Source organism: Barbatula barbatula (genome assembly GCF_947034865.1).
Source record: "Barbatula barbatula genome assembly, chromosome: 24".
NCBI lineage: Eukaryota > Metazoa > Chordata > Actinopteri > Cypriniformes > Nemacheilidae > Barbatula > Barbatula barbatula.
The window spans coordinates 17,548,874-17,566,197 of NC_136787.1; the positions used below are offsets into that span (position 1 = coordinate 17,548,874).

General features: G+C 39.7%; 2 protein-coding genes across 3 annotated transcripts; both read left to right on the plus strand.

Moving 5' to 3' along the window:
- Nucleotides 1-1,157: 1,157 nt before the first annotated feature.
- On the plus strand, nt 1,158-5,555 carry ddx55 (DEAD (Asp-Glu-Ala-Asp) box polypeptide 55). Its single transcript, XM_079449478.1, has 14 exons — nt 1,158-1,430; nt 1,610-1,660; nt 1,746-1,832; nt 2,333-2,424; nt 2,495-2,557; nt 2,638-2,787; nt 2,861-3,050; nt 3,177-3,259; nt 3,337-3,468; nt 3,549-3,641; nt 3,738-3,852; nt 3,928-4,096; nt 4,192-4,484; nt 4,734-5,555. The coding sequence occupies exons 1-14, from the start codon at nt 1,323-1,325 to the stop codon at nt 4,914-4,916; spliced, it is 1,809 nt and encodes a 602-aa protein (XP_079305604.1). The 5' UTR covers nt 1,158-1,322; the 3' UTR covers nt 4,917-5,555.
- A 549-nt stretch (nt 5,556-6,104) lies between these two features.
- On the plus strand, nt 6,105-17,089 carry naa25 (N-alpha-acetyltransferase 25, NatB auxiliary subunit). 2 transcript variants are annotated; one of them, XM_079448466.1, is made up of 24 exons: nt 6,105-6,203; nt 7,826-7,911; nt 8,042-8,180; nt 8,339-8,457; nt 8,573-8,647; nt 9,363-9,470; nt 9,901-9,979; nt 10,108-10,219; nt 10,652-10,741; nt 10,844-11,016; nt 11,097-11,209; nt 11,566-11,773; nt 11,879-11,956; nt 12,044-12,224; nt 12,371-12,470; nt 13,046-13,197; nt 13,288-13,413; nt 13,521-13,764; nt 13,849-13,978; nt 14,267-14,332; nt 14,437-14,534; nt 14,627-14,737; nt 14,845-14,991; nt 15,168-17,089. In XM_079448466.1, exons 1-24 carry the CDS (start codon nt 6,146-6,148, stop codon nt 15,288-15,290), a joined length of 2,916 nt encoding a protein of 971 aa, XP_079304592.1. In that variant the 5' UTR covers nt 6,105-6,145; the 3' UTR covers nt 15,291-17,089. The 2 variants fall into 2 exon arrangements, with proteins under 2 accessions (XP_079304592.1, XP_079304593.1); XM_079448467.1 differs by having other exon boundaries at nt 6,140-6,203; nt 8,042-8,257.
- Nucleotides 17,090-17,324: the final 235 nt, after the last annotated feature.

The following is a 17,324-nucleotide window of genomic DNA, read 5'->3' on the forward strand; positions in this document are numbered from 1 at the left end:
AGACAAAGGTCTTTCAAATATCAGAATGTCACATAAATGAGTTTACATGAACAATGGATGCTGTCTCTAAATTTTTATTGTTAAGTCCCTGTTGTAGGTTATGGAAAACCGAAATATTTGCACCGCCAATATTTTCATTTATATTTACATTTTTTGTAAACAATTTAAAGCCATTGGCATATTAGCTATAGCATGAAAAAACCCAATATAACAAACAGGTTGTTTATAAACTGAAGGCACCGACAATACAAAGTCATTGTATAATGTCTGTTCCAAAATCCAAAAAAAGATTCTGGATAAACGCATTTTTTTATTAATAAATTTGGTTATGAATTACACCCTCCATAATTGTTCCAAACCTGTATATGTTTCTTTGTTCAGCTGAACACAAAGTTATTTGGAAGAATGTAAGAAACTTGCAGTTCTGGGAAATCATTGACTATCACAGTAGAAAATATTAAAATGCTGAAGGTTCCCCCAGAAGTGTCTGCTTTCCTAAATTCATCAAAATATCTTTTGTGTTCAACAGACCAAAAAAATATTGATTCCTGCTGTGGTAGTCAATGATGTCCCAGAACTCTGTTGCCAATATTTATCCAAATATCTTGGTGTTTATTTGAAACGTATACAGTTTACTCATAAAGGGGAATACTTCTAGACCAGTGTTTCTCAAACTTTTCCTGCCATTCCCCACTTTGGAGGTTAGGAAGGGGTGCGAGCCCCACCTGTCCCCAATAGCCAAAAACAAAATGGTAAACGCTTTGGATAAAAAAAAAGACTAAATGTAATAAGGTCAACTGTCTGTCTTGGTTTTCTCTGCGGGTGCCGAATCTCCAGTTTTCTTTTCTTTGCGATCTGATGTTGTTTTAAATAATCTTAAGTTTTAAGAGTATGGTCAATAATAAAGTAAATAATAGAGATGACAAAATGTCCACCCATCTGTCGCGCCCCACTTTTCATGTCTCTATTCCCCACCAGTGGGTCCCGCACCACACTTTGAGAAACACTGTTCCAGACAGAATTTTCCTTTTTGGGTTGAGTATCCCTTTAAATGGATCCTACCAATGATAACTAAAAAATGTTAAATGTAAACTAGAAATAAGTATATCTTAATGTATGTTTTGATCTATTTTAATGACAAAAGTTCAAATAAACCAGCAAGTGGCAAACCTTCGTAGGTTTGGGCCTCTTGAGCTTCATCAGAAGCGGAACCTTTGTCGCTATCGTGCGTTTTCCACACGGAGCGATTTATGTGTCACGCAGCTCCTACACCACCCATGTGAAGTCACTTCATGGATACGATCCCTTTAAAATCTTAAAAGATGGAAAATATCACGGATGGGAAATGGGACAGTTTGCCCTTGAAACTTCACGACAGCATCTTACAGACTCTAACAGAGCTGAAGTTTACAAACATGACACCGGTCCAGGTATTAATCGTTCCGTTCTCCTCACATGGACTACAGTAATCAGACAAATGTACAGTAATCGTAGTCTAGCCATGATAATTGTAATAAAACTGTAGTATACACATTAATATGGTTACTATACGTATACATCATGTATAATAGCACTTTAAACGTTTCCTAACAAAATGTCTTCATTTCAGTCCGCCTGCATCCCGTTGTTCATGAGAAATAAAGATGTTGCTGCTGAGGCGGTGAGTACTGAAGTTTGTCTGTTTATAAAAAGTGTCTGTCGGCACATCATTAATATATCATAGTAATGTTTTTATGTGTCTACAGGTTACTGGGAGTGGAAAGACTCTTGCCTTTGTGATTCCTGTTTTAGAAATTCTTTTAAAGCGAGAAGAGAGGTTAAGAAAGATGCAGGTCAGTGTGAAAATGCACATGAAGTTGACTGATGCATTTGTGTTTTTGATCAAGACACTTACCTCGGGTTACTTTAAGAGGATTGAACTTGCAATAACTGTGTTGTAGTGTCACATATCTGTGCTCCACATTTCAGCTTGTTTTTCCTAAAAATACGTAAATAACTGTTAAACTGACATAAGATGTATTAGAAGTTCAGTTTGATTTGTTTTTAGATTATTTTTAGGAGCAGTTTTGTGTTAAATCATTAATATCACATAATGGACTGGTGTGGAAAACAGAATGTATTAATGGGCCCTAATGCTCTTTATATCCTGAAATATTTTCTGTAATCAATCTGTAAATTCATGTCATTGTTATACAATAAGCGTCAGTCAGAAAAACATCTGCACATCTGACTCTTTACATGCTTTTACCAAAAGCTTTTGCAAAAGATTAATTAGGTCTTGCACATTAGATATTGAGGCTCATTGGAACGTCACGTGTTAATGTGTTCTCAGGTTGGTGCTCTGATCATAACACCCACCCGTGAGCTCGCCCAACAGATCACTGAAGTGATGGGAAGATTTCTGGAGAAATTTCCTCAGTTTAGGTGAGTGGAAGGACCAGTTCATACCATCTGCTGAACCATCTGACAATGTAATAAAACATGTGAATTGCAGACAGATTCTTTTAATCGGCGGCAGTAACCCCATCGAAGATGTCGAAAAGTTTAAAAACCAGGGGTGAGTATTTCAGTTACATCCTTCACGTTATTCAAACATTAAAGTAAATGAGCAAATACAATGATCTGTGTGCTCCGTAGAGCTAATATCGTAGTCGCGACTCCTGGCCGTTTGGAGGACATGTTCAAGAGGAAGGCTGATGGCCTGGATCTGGCCACGGCCGTGAAGTCTCTGGATGTGTTAGTGTTGGATGAGGCTGATAGATTGTTGGACATGGGCTTTGAAATGAGGTACTGATCACACATTGTTCAAGATTTTTGCATATTCAACTATAGTTCCATCGTTTTTTTTGTCTCTGTGCAGTTTGAACACTATTCTGGAGTATTTGCCCAAGCAGCGACGCACTGGGCTTTTCTCTGCCACACAGACGCAAGAGCTGGAGAAGTTAGTGAGGGCTGGCCTGAGAAATCCCGTCCGTATCACAGTGAAGGAGAAAGGCGTTGCAGCATCAAGTATGCAGAAAACCCCAGCGAAACTCAGTAACTATTACACAGTGAGTCATCTACAAACATCTCAAACAAGGGTGCTTTGATGCCTTTTTTAAATATCACACTGCATTAAATGTAATTTTAAGGACGCTGTAATATTTACTCTTTAACGTCGTCTTTGCCGTGTACAGGTTTGTCGAGTGGAGGAGAAGTTCAACATTCTGGTGGCGTTTCTCAGGCAGCACAAACAGGATAAGCAGCTTGTGTTTTTCAGGTTTGGATCCGCCGTCGTGTTGAATTATCTTTATCGTTTCCATCAACCCTGTCTGAATTACATGCATGTGTCCGCAGCACCTGCGCATGCGTGGAGTATTTCGGTAAAGCCCTGGAGGTCTTGATCAAGGGCGTCAATGTCCGCTGCATCCACGGCAAGATGAAGGAGAAACGGAACAAGATCTTCGCAAATTTCAGGGAGCTGAAGAGGTAAGAGTGTCACATCATTCCGCAGACGGACCAAGAGTCGGAATGAATGAATCACATACAGTGTGTTTGCTTTCGTGAAGCGGGATTCTCATGTGCACAGACGTCATGGCGAGGGGCATCGACATCCCAGAAGTTAACTGGGTTCTGCAGTACGACCCGCCAAGCTGTGCCAGGTAACAGGGACACAGAGTATCAGAGATCATTCGTGCAAATGCATTGCTCCGTTTTGTGGTTCGATTTGTTGATGATTATTTGCATCTCTTCTTTAGTTCGTTTGTGCATCGGTGTGGGCGGACTGCTCGTATTGGAAACCATGGCAACGCACTTGTCTTCCTGCTACCAATGGAAGAGTCATACATTAATTTTCTCTCCATCAACCAGAAGGTAAGTCAAACTTTGCTAATATTATGACTTTCTATATTGAAGATGGTAAAATTCTTATTTGGTGTTTTCCCTCAGTGTCCTCTGCAGAAGTTTCCTCCAGTGAAGGATGTGGTCGATGTTCTGCCTAAACTGAAGACTTTGGCTTTAGGGGAACGAGCGGTGTTTGAGAAAGGAATGAAAGCTTTTGTTTCATATGTCCAAGCGTATGCCAAACATGAGTGTAGCCTGATATTTCGCATTAAAGGTAAGCAACCAATCGCAAAAAAAATCTTATTTTTTTAAGATGCATGTGCAGTTTACATTTCTCTGGATTCAAAAAAATGATCTATCCTGCTACAGATCTGGATTTTGCTGCGCTGGCTCGTGGCTTTGCTCTCCTCCGACTGCCCAAAATGCCCGAGCTGAGAGGAAAATCCTTTCCTGACTTCACCGAGGAGATCATCGATACAGACGCCATCCGATATAAAGATAAAAACAGAGAGAAACAGAGACAGAAGATGTTAGCAGAGCAAAAAGAAAACGAGAAGTACAAAGTGTTGAGGAAACCCTTTGTCAAGAACACTGCCTGGTCCAAACAGAAGGACAGAAAGGTCAAAAAGATGAAGATAGCTGCCAAAAGAAAACAAGAGGAGGTGTTTTTACTCTACACTGTACTTTTGCATTGCATTAGAAAACAGAAACTAACCTGTTATTTTCATAAAATATTAGTTTTACTAACTTTTTACTAACATTTAAAAACTGAATATTTGTAAACATTTGATTCATCTCGCATGTCACGCCAAAATGATCGTCCCCAAATTATCTCTAAATTGAGCTTTTGACGTTTTATGCATTCTATAAAATCTTAATGTTAAACTTTCCTGTTCTGTGTACGGTTGTAGGGATCCGATGTCGACGACGAGGACTTCAACGAACTTTTAACCGACAAACGTTTGCTGAAGAAGCTGAAGAAGGGGAAAATCAGTGAGGAAGAGTTTGATAAACGCATGAACGCACCAGAAACCTCGAAACAAAGACAAGCAGCTGCGACTCATGCGGACAGTGCCGATGAAGATGGAGAATGAGCTGTTAAAGGGATACTCCACCCTAAAATTCTGTCATGAATTACTCACCTTCTAGTTGTTCCAAACATGTATAGTTTTCTTTGTTCGGTTGATCACAAAGAGAGATATTTTGGAATAATGTAAGCAATCAACAGTTCTGAAGCACCATTGACTAATATAGTAGGATAAAATGTAAGTCATTTTTTGGTTCTGTTGAACATAAAAGGAGATATTTTGAGGAATGTAGGAAAACAAACAGTTCTGGGGAACTTTTGATCTTTTAAATTGTTCCTACTGTAAGTCAATGGTGCTTCAGAACTGTTGGTTGCCAACATTATTCCAAAATATCTCTTTGTGTTCCACCAAACAAAGAAATGTATACATGCAACTAGAAGGTGAGTAATTCATGACAGAATTTACATATTTTGGGAGAAGTATCCCTTTAAGTTTGAGTCGTTTCTGAAGACTACTTACACGAACATGTCGTGTGATTAAGATATGGAAGATATGCTGTATCAGCAATGTCAATATCATGATTTCCTATATACTGTACAAGGACAATGTACTCATCACAAATATGTGCTTTTAATGATGTTGATGGCCCAAAATAAACATTTATGCTTTGCGGAAATAAAAGTATTTTTGTGGTGTTCACCTCTTTAATGTTAATTTATTCCTTCAAACTATTTTCACACATTAAACACACATTCAAATTTTAACTATATATGGCCCCTTAAAGGGACAGTTCACCCAAAAATAAGAATTCACTTAAAGAACTGAAACTTTCTTTATTCTGCAGAACACAAAAGATAATATTTTGAAGAGCATAACCAAACAACAACAGACCCCGTTGATTTCAAAGATTTTTGGACATTTTAAGTTAGATGTATAATTAATTATTCGTTGGAATAACGAATTTTGTGAGTCTTTTTAAAACATCATAGTAGTATTTTTACCACAATCCTATAAAATAAGATGTATAAAAAAACATTTTGAATGTGTCTTTTTAAAACGACTCGTGTCATTAACGTGAGTTGTTTTATTTATTATTATTTTAGCCATATTTTATATAAATATACACATATATTGTTTTTAATTTATGAAGATTTTTATTATATCTATTTTTGATAACTGTGCTTTATTTGTTGAAGTTTTATGCCTGTTTGATATTAAGAAAAAATGTCAGTTTGAAGTCTTTCCGGTGTGCTCGCGCTGCGCATGCGCACCAGTTAATCCTGCTCACCTCCATCATGGCGGCCAGGGGCCATGTGCAAGATCCTAACGACAGGAGACTGCGACCTATTTACGGTAACAATTGCACCTCACCGGTGGACATACACACGCACACGGGTCATGTTAGTGATGTAGGACCGTGAACGAGAGATGTGGACGTTATTAAAGGTTCGCGGGTGATGTGAAGAGCCGGTGCGGCCTTCGCAATTGAAGCGGCGGTGTGGATTCCGCTGCGCTGCCGAGTGACAGTGCGTCCTTATGAAGTCACGCTCTTATGACTTAACCCCTGAAATCGTGCATTTTTAACCCGATTATATAATCATGCTTAAACGTGAGTGCGATTTTCATATCAGCTGACTATTTTATAATTAACCTGATATGTCACAGCGGTTACAAGTTGCAATATGAGAGACTTTCACATTTATATTAATTTTCTTTTTATTTTAGGTCTTTACTGCGTATAGAGAGTCTCGGGCAGTTAACCTACATGCTGAATAACTTATATATGCTGATAAATGTATAATATAGAGCCTTGCAAGTTTGTGTCTTTAAGGGTCTGAGATAAACTTGTTTTATTACCATTCTGGTTCTTTATAGATGCTTTAATCATCTTGGTTACTATTATAAAGTCTGTATTTTGAAAAAAAATGAAATTAAATGAACATCATCACAGAGTAATTTGCCAACAATGATACATGAAAATCTACATGAGTGTATTTTCTTGACATTCCAATAATGTTAAATGTGAAATACTTGTTTTGAGTTTGGACATTGTTTTGTCATGTATGATAGTGATGACATGAATGTTTACTTGTTAATATTAGTGCTTGAAAGTTGGTAAGCCCATGTGTTTTCACATTAATAATAAGGCATCAGGTTGGCAGATGGACAAGGCATCAAATAATATGACCTAATTTGTTTTATGAACAATACCCCCCAAAAGTCTCATTATTTATTTACCCTCCTGTGTAAAATACAAGACAAGTTAATAAAGAAAACGTATGCTACATATTGTTTTACGTTCATCACATTTCATCCAGATCAATACCCATGCTTTGCAGTTCTGCTATTTTATTCTTTCATGGTGTGTCCGAATGTTAAGGGAATATTATATGGACAGATGGGATTGCAAGCGGAGAGTTGTTGAATAATACATATGTCCTTATCAGGAATGTGGCAAAAAGCGGCCTGTCCTTTTGTATAAATCTGAACGTCTGGTCTAGTTAATTTTGGCATCCAGCTGTTGTGTGTTCTTTTAGCAAAGACTCATGGGAGGAAGGTTGGCGTCTGCGCTCAAAATTCACATTGAATTGATGCTGAGAGGACGTTAATACAGTCAGTAGTGCTGCAGACATGACAGCTTTCACAAAATATGTGTTTTAAATCTGTAATTCAGTTGCGTTTTTTATTTTCTACAATTAAGTCTATATTTGGTGTAGTTAAAGGTCTTGTCGGGCTACATCAAATTCTTTTAATTTGTGTCGTAATGGTGAATACAGGTTAAATCGCCTTAAAAAGGCAGATAGGTCGCCTTTGGGTTTTGTCTATGCAAATTTAAACTGTCGGTTGTGAACTCTTTTTTTTTACAGATATTTCCATATGTGCCATTTGTACACTCTTCTTTATTTAAGTGACATTTTATTCAAGCTACTTCAGCAGTATTATTCTGTCACATTGAGCGTGTTGTTCTCTTCTAGATTACCTGGACAATGGCAATAACAAGATGGCAATCCAGCAGGCCGACAAACTGCTCAAGAAGCACAAAGATCTCCACTGCGCAAAGGTGTTTTATTTGATCACCCCACACATTCACTATACATTGATTCATTTAGAGTTCAGACTCTCACTGATCTGTCAAAGTCTTCGTCCTGAAACATGATGGTGTTAAACATGTGGCTGATGTCACTCTGCAGGTCCTGAAGGCCATCGGTCTGCAGCGCATAGGCAAACAGGATGAAGCGTTCACGCTGGCTCATGAGGTGGCTGTTCTCGAACCCACAGACGACAACTCCCTGCAGGCTCTCACCATCCTCTACAGAGAAATGCATCGCCGTGAGTTCAGTCTATGTACAGTAACACACATTTCTGAAGCATCATATCGTTTTTCTATCTTCTGAGAGAGATCACAGGTAGTCAGTTTGGATGTGGAATATACAGAATCGCCATGAGAAAAACTGTCTGTGGTTGTTGACGTGTTTTCCTGTCCGTAGCTGAGTTAGTGACCAAGCTATATGAAGCCGCCGTCAGGAAGGTTCCGACAAGTGAGGACTATCACTCTCATCTCTTCATGGCGTACGCTCGGGTCGGAGAATACAAGAAGATGCAGCAGGTTGGTTGACATCCATCTTTTTGTGTTTTTGAGCTTTAAACTAACATCCTTTTGTATTTTGTTCTTGATTTTGGTGTATTTTTGGTCTTTAAGATTTGAAAGTTTTCTTTCGCAGGCTGGAATGGCGTTGTATAAGATTGTTCCTAAAAACCCGTATTACTTCTGGTCGGTTATGAGTTTAGTGATGCAGGTATGATCTGATGTTTTTTTATTATTCATGTGTATATATAGGCCTAGCATACCTTTAAGTGGCTTAACCAAACACTTTATATATAAACATTTGATGAAAATGACAATTATTGAGTTGTATAAAACAAAACTTAAATTCAACCAATCCAAATAAACTTAAAACTAGGGGAATTGAATTAACCAGTCTTACTCATTCACATCTTGCGTTCTCTTGAGGTTCACTGTGGTTTCTACAGTTCAAACGAATCGGTTCAAAGCAGTCATTTGTTTGCGAGTAGTTCTGATCGCAATTTGCATTTATACTGGCAGTATAACGCTGATTCGGCGAGCCAACTGCACAGCTTAAAACATTACAGTGATGTACGCCACGTTAATTTAGGAAACCTTTTAAGAAATTGAACGTACTTGCACGCAAAACAAACAATATTCACCTCCTATTAGCTCTTGTGCGGCAACTCTGCCGCCTCTAATATTTCTATGCAGGGAAACACTGATATATAAAAGAATGTAAAATTACGGCATGAGCAGTAGCTAGGTAATTCCTGTGTCATGACTTTAATCATGTTGAAGTCTGGTTTAGAGAACGACTGTTTGAATTGTAAAACAATAAGCTTGTATTATCTAATATTAAGACTTTATTATCTCTGCTGTATTCTGTATTCCTAATACTTCTCCAGTATTGTTCTCCAAAATCAGCCTGATGTTCTCTGTTTTAGGCGATCTCGGCACAAGATGAGAAGCTCTCTCAAACCATGTTCCTGCCCTTAGCCGAGCGTATGGTGGAGAAGATGGTGAAAGAGGAGAAGATAGAGGCAGAAGCCGAAGTAAGAGAGGGTATTACTAGAGGTCGACTAATGTTAAATTTCTTCACCGATACGGATTATTCACAGTGATATCTCCCAAAACTGATAGTTTGGTGGTTATATTAACTCAAATTAACTTAATTCTAAAGGTTAAATTAATGTCTTAACTTTCTGAACGTTATTAATTCATAGAACGATTATTAATATTGAACATCAAACTGGTAATGTTTCTGAACATTTTCTATATTCCGAGCACATAGTTATTGCATTTTCCTGTCCTCATTTGATTGACAGGATATATCAACCCTGATCATCGGCCGATAGTGTGAACATTTTCTTTTATCGACCTATATGGATTATTGGCAAATATAAGTGCGTCTCTAGTTTCAACTGATGATCTTGATGATTCCTGTAAGAAAATATTGTGATGGGTGTCTGTGCTCTGTTCCAGGTCCAGCTGTACTTCATGATTCTGGAACGTTTGGGGAAATATGTGGAAGCGCTGGAGGTTGTGCAGGGACCGCTCGGAGGTGGGATGTTGAATGGAATGTGCTGTTTCCTGTGTTGTTAGATTTTTGTGTCCTTCAGAAATGTCCTATTAGGGAAGTAAGATGTGTTTTAATGTTGATATTTACTCTGTCGTGTTTCTCTCCCTCAGAGAAGTTGACCAGTGAACTTCAGAGCCGTGAGAACAAATGCATGATGCTGTACCGCCGTCTGGAGCGCTGGTCCGAGTGCAATGCACTCTCCTGCAAACTGCTCCTGAAGACGTGAGTCAGCTGATCTTCTTCTGTGGTTAAAAGGACAGTTCACCCAAATAAAAAATCTCATCATTTACTCACCCTCGAGTTGTCCAAATTTGTATAAATGTCTACGTTCTGATAAACACGGAGAAAGTTATTTAAATGAATGCTTGTAACCAAACAGATTTTGGCCACCGTTGACTCCCATAAGAGGAAAAAATACAATGGTAGTCGAAAGTGCCTCAGAACTCTTTGCTTTCCTACATTCTTCAAAATATCTTCTTTTGTGTTCAACTGAACAAATACATTTATGCAGATTTGGAACAACTTGAGGCTTAGGAAATAAAGACAACATTTTCATTTTGGGCGAACGGTCCCTTTAAGATTTTTAAAGGTTAACCTGGCCCAAGAGTTTAAGTTTATTAATAACGTTTGCGAGGGGGTTTGATTGTGTTTCAGCCCTGATGACTGGCAGTCCTACTTGATGTATTTTGATTCTTTGTTCCACCTAACGAATGAGAAATGGACGCCGCCACAGGAAGGGCCTCAGTAAGTACAAATTCGGTAAAACTAGCTTTGGCACAACTAACCCCACTCCTTCAAATATAGCCGGTCTCTCATGGTGTTGCTGTGGTTCTCCTTTCTGTGCAGGTCTGCAGAGGGTGAAGTTCACTCCACCCCGGCCCAAGCCATCATCTTCATAGAAGAGCGAGTGAACACGGAGGAGGCGAAGGAGTCGAAGCATCAAAGAGGACCGTATATGGCGCGTCTGGAGCTCATCAAACGACTGCGAGAGTGGAACTGTCCTGAAGCACAGCAGCTAGGTACAGCTGGAGATCTGTCAATCACATGATGTCTGTATGCTTGACGTATGTTTCTCACATGTTGAGACGTCATGATGCAGGTGAACCTCTGGAGCTCATGTTTCAGTTCTTCGTGAAGTTCGGCGAGAAGCCATGCTGCATAACAGACCTGAAGATCTTTCTGGACCTTCTTTCACCGGACCAACATGTGCAGGTTATAACAATGACCAGTAAAGTCTTTATGCTGCCATTGTATTTCATATTCTTCTCACTTTCACGACATTTGAAATATTTGAAGCCAGCTGATAGTCTTAAATGAATCCTGTTTATTCTCGTTCGGGTCTCTGTAGTCCAGGTGTTTGTTATTTTACCATTTATAAGACACGATTCTCCCATTTTTTTACTTATTTTAAACCACCTGCCAGTGTTTTGTGAGTGACAAACTTTTTCCTGGGGTGTGTTCATAATAATGGCATGGCTTCTTGAAGAGTGTGAACAGGTGTTCAAACGTAACGTACACCCCGGCATTGCGTCCAAGGGAAAATCATTAACAAACACTGATGTTTTTAGTTCATTAACAGGCTGATGGAGGTTGTGCCACTGGGCGCTCCGTGTGTGAACGGTGTAGCTCTGCCCAGGGACACTCGAGCCCTCCAGAGACACCTGTGTGTGACCCAGCTCAGTCGATGTTTGGGTTTACAACACACGGCCGACACGCAGGGTAAACTGAACATCATCAAGGATCTGAAAACTCATTACCATCACGGCTTACAGTTCGGTAAGCAGAAGACTAGACAGGTTAAGATTTCTAGTGTCTCAAAGTAGTTTTGGTTTCTGGAATCTGTAGATTTAAAGCACCATGATCATTTCTGTCTTGTTGCAGGGCCGTCTGAGCTCCAGTTCTTTGATATGTACTGCGTCATGGCAGCACATGCGTATATAGACCTGTGGCTGGAGACGGGTGAGTGTGCGCGTCTCAGTTCTGGGATCGGTCTTCGGGTGATGTTTTTGGTGGTAAATCTGTTTGGTTGTTGTTGTTTTTTGGCAGGAGATCAGAACATGCTCTGGCAGTGTCTGGGACTGTTAGAGGAAGGTCTCTCTCACAGGTCCTCCAACGCTCAATTCAAACTGCTGCTGTTGCTTCTGTACTGTCATCTGGGGGCTTTCGAGCCAGTAGTGGATCTTTACTCCAGCCTGGACGCCAAACACATCCAGCACGACACTATTGGGTACTGGAGTAACCGTAGCAACCACAACATAAACCAAACCTCATCCGTTTCACTGTCGATTCGATTGACCTATTGAGAGAAATCACATTATGAAGTGAAATGCACTGTTTGTGGTAACGCTGTTGTTGTGTTTGTGTTTCACGCAGGTATTTATTGACCCGTTATGCAGAGGCTCTGGGCCAGTTCGCTGCTGCCTCCCAGTCTTGTAACTTCTCCCTCAGGTTTTTCCACTCCAACCAGAAAGATGTACGTGATTTATGCGCATAGCCTCTTAAAGATAGAAAATGCGTTTTCTCTCTTTAATCTCATGTTGTTCCAAACCCAAACTACTTTACTTCTCATGTGAAGTGTAGATGGAGCTGAGTAGAAGATGCTCGGCTTCACACCCAGAATGAAAACAGGGACGTTATTAGAAAATAATGTCATTGTGATAAACCTGTTAAAATTGTGTTCCACATAGAAGAGGAAGTCATGTGGGTTTGGACCAAAATGATGGCGAATAATTATTTAAGTATTTGTGTTCGTTTTATTAATATTTTCAGCTAGTTTTCGTGTTTATTTTAGTCTCTTTTCTTTTTAAGTAATTTTGTTTAATACTTTTTTATTTGATTTATAGAGCTGTTTAGGTTTGAGTCATTTGTATTTCCATTTTAGTATATTTTTTTGCGTCACAATGTAAACGTTGCTCAGTCAACATATCTAATTTTCGTTCAGTTTTTAAATTATATTTAGGCCTATTTTAAGGTTTAGATTTCAGTTAAATAGTTCAAGCTAGCAATACTAAGTTACTATCCCGTCTCCGGTGTTCTTGGTTCCTGCAGACCTCAGAATACATCATTCAAGCATATAAGTACGGTGCTTTCGAGAAAATCCCAGAGTTCATCGCTTTCAGGAACCGACTCAATCACTCGCTGCACTTCGCTCAGGTGCGCACGGAGAGAATGCTGCTGGACCTCTTCCTGGACGCAGACATGTTAGTTCTTCAGCTTTACCTCTTCACTGCTGTTTGAAGCCGGGGCGAGTAAGAGTTTGTTGTGATGATGTTTTTGTCTTTATGATGCAGAACATCTTCATTAGAGGAGAGCGTGAAATCAATGTCTCTGTGTCCGGAAGAGGACGACATCCCGTGGGACAACTTAAGGGACAACCGTGACCTGACGGTTCTCGTCAGCTGGAATCCCAAAGATCGGTACTGCCGAACTAACACACAAATCACTACGCTATTAAAGTTCTCAGTCAAGCATTATTTTGATTTGTCAGACAATGTATGGCTTACTGTTTGCGATTTACTGTCAGGGATTCAAATGAGGAGCACCGACAGCGTTCTGTAGAAGAGGAGACGCTGTGGCTAAAGTTACGTTCTCTCACTCTGCGTCTGATTGGCTGCGTCTCTTCGCTGAATCACCCGACAGCACCGCGTAACTCAGAGAAGACCACTGAGAACGGAGTGTCGGCCAAACCGTCTTTTCTGCAGTCGCTGCTATCCCAGCTGGAGAACACGATAACCCAGGCCTCCCAGATCACAGAGAAACACGGACAGGTCAGAGGTCGCACTGAGCAGGTTCAGTTAGGACACAGACCTTATGTCCGAGATGTTAATGTGTTTGATATATGTGCTTCACAGCATCAGTACCCGTTCCTGGGTCCCGTACCGTCTCGGTTGGCTCGGTTTGTGACCAGCGGCTGCTGTCAGTGTCAGCTGGCCACTCTACAGCTCCCTCTGCACCTCCAGGAGCTGGAGACCAGTGGATTGGGTCTGTTGCTTTTGTGCATATTAGTTAGTGGTTAAAACTGTAAGCCTTAACACTGTTTGTTAAAAATACGCAAAAACCTGTTATTGAGAAAGTTCATAAAAAGAAGAGTGTTAAAACGTGCATCTTATCCTAATTCACAATCTTATAATGATTTCTTTCATTTGGATTTGATAGGAAATGTAATTCTGTTTGTACATTTATTAATAGCATATTTGATTCTGTTTTTGATTTAGATATTTTTGCAGTCAAAACAGACCAGAAGATTATTAACGGTGTGTTGTCTTACAGATGATTCGACGGAGCTTCAAACCCAAATATCAAATCTTTTCAAGTCTTTAGCAGCACAACTTCAAGGTACAGTACACAAATGAATTCTGTACTGCTTTATATAATATAATTATGTCTGTTTACATAAAATGTTTAAATCTTGATGTGTAAATTTTGTTTTCTGTCTCCAGACCTGTTAGAAAAGTGTAAAGGAGATCTGTTTGAAGTCAAAGACGGTCACAGCAACACGCAAGCTTCTTTACTGGAGAACTTAGTCTACTTTGTTGAGGTGAGTGTATTCATGTATTTTTTTTTGTTGAGAAAATTCACAGCTGTCTTAAAGGAACTGAAACCATTTCCTGTTTCTCTGTCTTTTCGCAGACCATTTGTATCACACTGTGGGTGTGCAGTTACTGTGGAAGTGTCCTCCGACCCCTAAAGTCCAGCTTACAGAAGAAGAAAAAGAAGAGAAAAGAGGCCAGCGTTGTGACGGTATCCACAGCTTTGGTTTACTCTGTCAGATTACCGTTTATCGTAGGTTTGGGTTAAGAACACGCTCACTCTTGTTTATGTAGAAGTGTGATTTGTCTCTCGTACAGCCGGTAGTTCTTACGGGCTTCCAGGAGTTCAGCAGCGGTCTTCAGAAACTCCTCACTCAAGCTCTGGAGCACATTAAGAGTCAGGAGAGCGATCTGACTGCGCTGAAACTGGGATCTCTCACTCTCGAAGGACAAACTCAAACTGAGGTGAGGACCGTAAACACAAGTGTGCATTAATAAAAAAAACATTTGACCATCGGTTTGGAGACAAACTATTCTCGGAAGTTGCGTAAAGCCGCCCAAAGAGTTTGATGCCACTGGTGCATTGCTTTTAAAAATAAGATTTTGCTTTAAATGTGGTCTTCGATTTTCTTCTTGTCCAGGCGGAGGGGAGCTTTATGAAGACGGCGATGGATAAGGTGCAGAGCAGCTACCTGCGTTCACTGCAGGAGATCGGAGAACTCTTGAAGAAGAGGGCAGACTCTTTGAAATCCCTCAAAATCTGAGAGCTCCTTCGACCGACCACTCTGGTTCCTGACCTGCACGGCTCCACGCGGCTGCGAATCCCCAAAGACCTGTCCCTCACTCTACAAACATGAAGTCTGTGAAGTCGAGCCCGTCGGGCTGGGTCTCTCTCTGTCGTCCTCCTTCATCTCCTCTTGTTATTTATCCGTCTCATCACTCTCGTACAGATAGAGGCACACTGTAAAATCAACAAAGGCTTCTGCACAAACATCTACGGTGCTCCGTGCGGCACTTTTAAGTGGGAAGAAATGTCATATTCCTAGAAAAACTACATAGGCGATTAAGCAATTTTAGAATTACTGCTATAAATTATTGTACATAGTGTGAAGATATATCAGCAAGGCCTCCTTGACAAATTAAAGTGAACTGCTTTGTCCTCTGTCAATGTCTTTTAACTTTTTGTCTCGCTATTACCCACCAGCCATGTGAAACCCCTTCCGGTAAACGTTAGGAACCGACCCACGATTCCCCCAAAGGGAGAGTCCCGTACTGGTGCCACCGCGTATCGTAGCCAACTCCATCCACAACTTCCAGAATGACACACACTACAATGTGTTGAGTAGCTGTTTACGGCGCACCAGTCTGCCGAGAGCAAAGTTTCAGTCGAGAAATGGCGTTTATATACACATCGGTGATCAAGTGACCTGCCTCTGTGTGGTTTCGTTGCAGGCACGAGAGTCGGTTGAGGAGAAAGTCTGGTTTATTTTGTGTTTCCGACTACGACGTGAGCTAATGTTGAGTGCTTGCGTTACAATGTCTGTAAAGTACAAATGATTTGAGCCACAAGCATTCAAAATGTAGCTTCTCATACGATGCGTGTTTCATAGACCAATGGAATCATCATCTTTTGGAAACAAATACCATAACGTGCTACATGAAAGTCACCGTGGTCAAGGGAAGCAGCGTTGTAGTTAAAAATGTATGTACTGTTGATCAAATTCGATTAAAGCCATTTAAATCGGTAGTCCATGCAAAATAAATTCTCATTCAAGTTTTCTTTTATTCACACTCATGTGATGTCAAACCTGTATGTTTTTTTCCCTACAGAACACAAAAGAGGATATTTTGAAGCATGTTGGTTACCAAACACCATTTACTTCCATTCTGTGAACACGTGAGACGTTTTTCAAAATATCTTCATCTGTGTTCCACACACACATGTTTTGAACCACGTGACAGTGAATAAATGACAGCATTTGTATTTTAAGGTGAACTATCCCTTTGTAGGTCCAAGGATAATTTGACCCGTTCATTCAGTCATGTTTGAATGTCTTGTCAGAGTTGTTGTAATGGTCGAATTGCACTGACACGCTTGCATTTAAGTTGTTTTGTTATTGATGCATACCAAAAAGTTAGCCTTGTGTTAGAGTCGCGATGAGGTTTGATGGAGAACTAAGCTTAGTTTTTATAAGGCTAATGCGTTGATGTCTACCGAGAAGTGCAACTGTTTACAACTCCATTCTGAATCATGTTTATAAAGTGATGGTGTGGTGCGCTGAAGTCTGCCAGCTCTCACTGCTTTATATCTGCTTTTGGGAGGGAGTTAATGCTTTTCTTTTAATTCAAGAATGGGATACAATACAAGATTGTGCAATGAACATTTCAGGACTGAAGGGCTCATTTTATGTCGCAGATGTTACGAACTATGATGACTGAGGAGGTCATTCAGAGATGTCGAAGTGGTTGGAAATACGTCAGCTGTTCATTTCTTTTGTTAGGGAAATCGGAAAAAACACTGGAGTGTGAAAAGTTTTTTTAAATAAAAAGTAAATGTTCCACATTGTGTTGTTCATGTTTGCTTTCTCAAATTAAGAAGGGAATATATTTGATGTAGCTGAAAACTTCCACTATTTCACAATGCCAAGCTTATAATAATTATTTATTAAACTTTAGTCACATTATTTGGTGTTTGAATTATTTTTTTAGTTTTTGTTATTATAGTTCCTTAAATTTATTTGGAACTTTAGTTTAGTTTTCCAATAATTTTTAGAGCAATATTAATTTAGTAAAATAAA

Bases quoted from the DNA above. Each gene is read 5' to 3' on its own strand.
- ddx55 (XM_079449478.1), top strand. From the start codon at position 1,323: ATGGAAAATATCACGGATGGGAAATGGGACAGTTTGCCCTTGAAACTT. The intron at 2,425-2,494 runs GTGAGTGGAAGG...TGTGAATTGCAG, and splicing joins GAGAAATTTCCTCAGTTTAG to ACAGATTCTTTTAATCGGCG. The intron at 3,469-3,548 runs GTAAGAGTGTCA...GCTTTCGTGAAG, and splicing joins AATTTCAGGGAGCTGAAGAG to CGGGATTCTCATGTGCACAG.
- naa25 (XM_079448466.1), top strand. From the start codon at position 6,146: ATGGCGGCCAGGGGCCATGTGCAAGATCCTAACGACAGGAGACTGCGA. The intron at 10,742-10,843 runs GTAAGTACAAAT...CTTTCTGTGCAG, and splicing joins CCGCCACAGGAAGGGCCTCA to GTCTGCAGAGGGTGAAGTTC. The intron at 11,774-11,878 runs GTAAGCAGAAGA...GTCTTGTTGCAG, and splicing joins CCATCACGGCTTACAGTTCG to GGCCGTCTGAGCTCCAGTTC.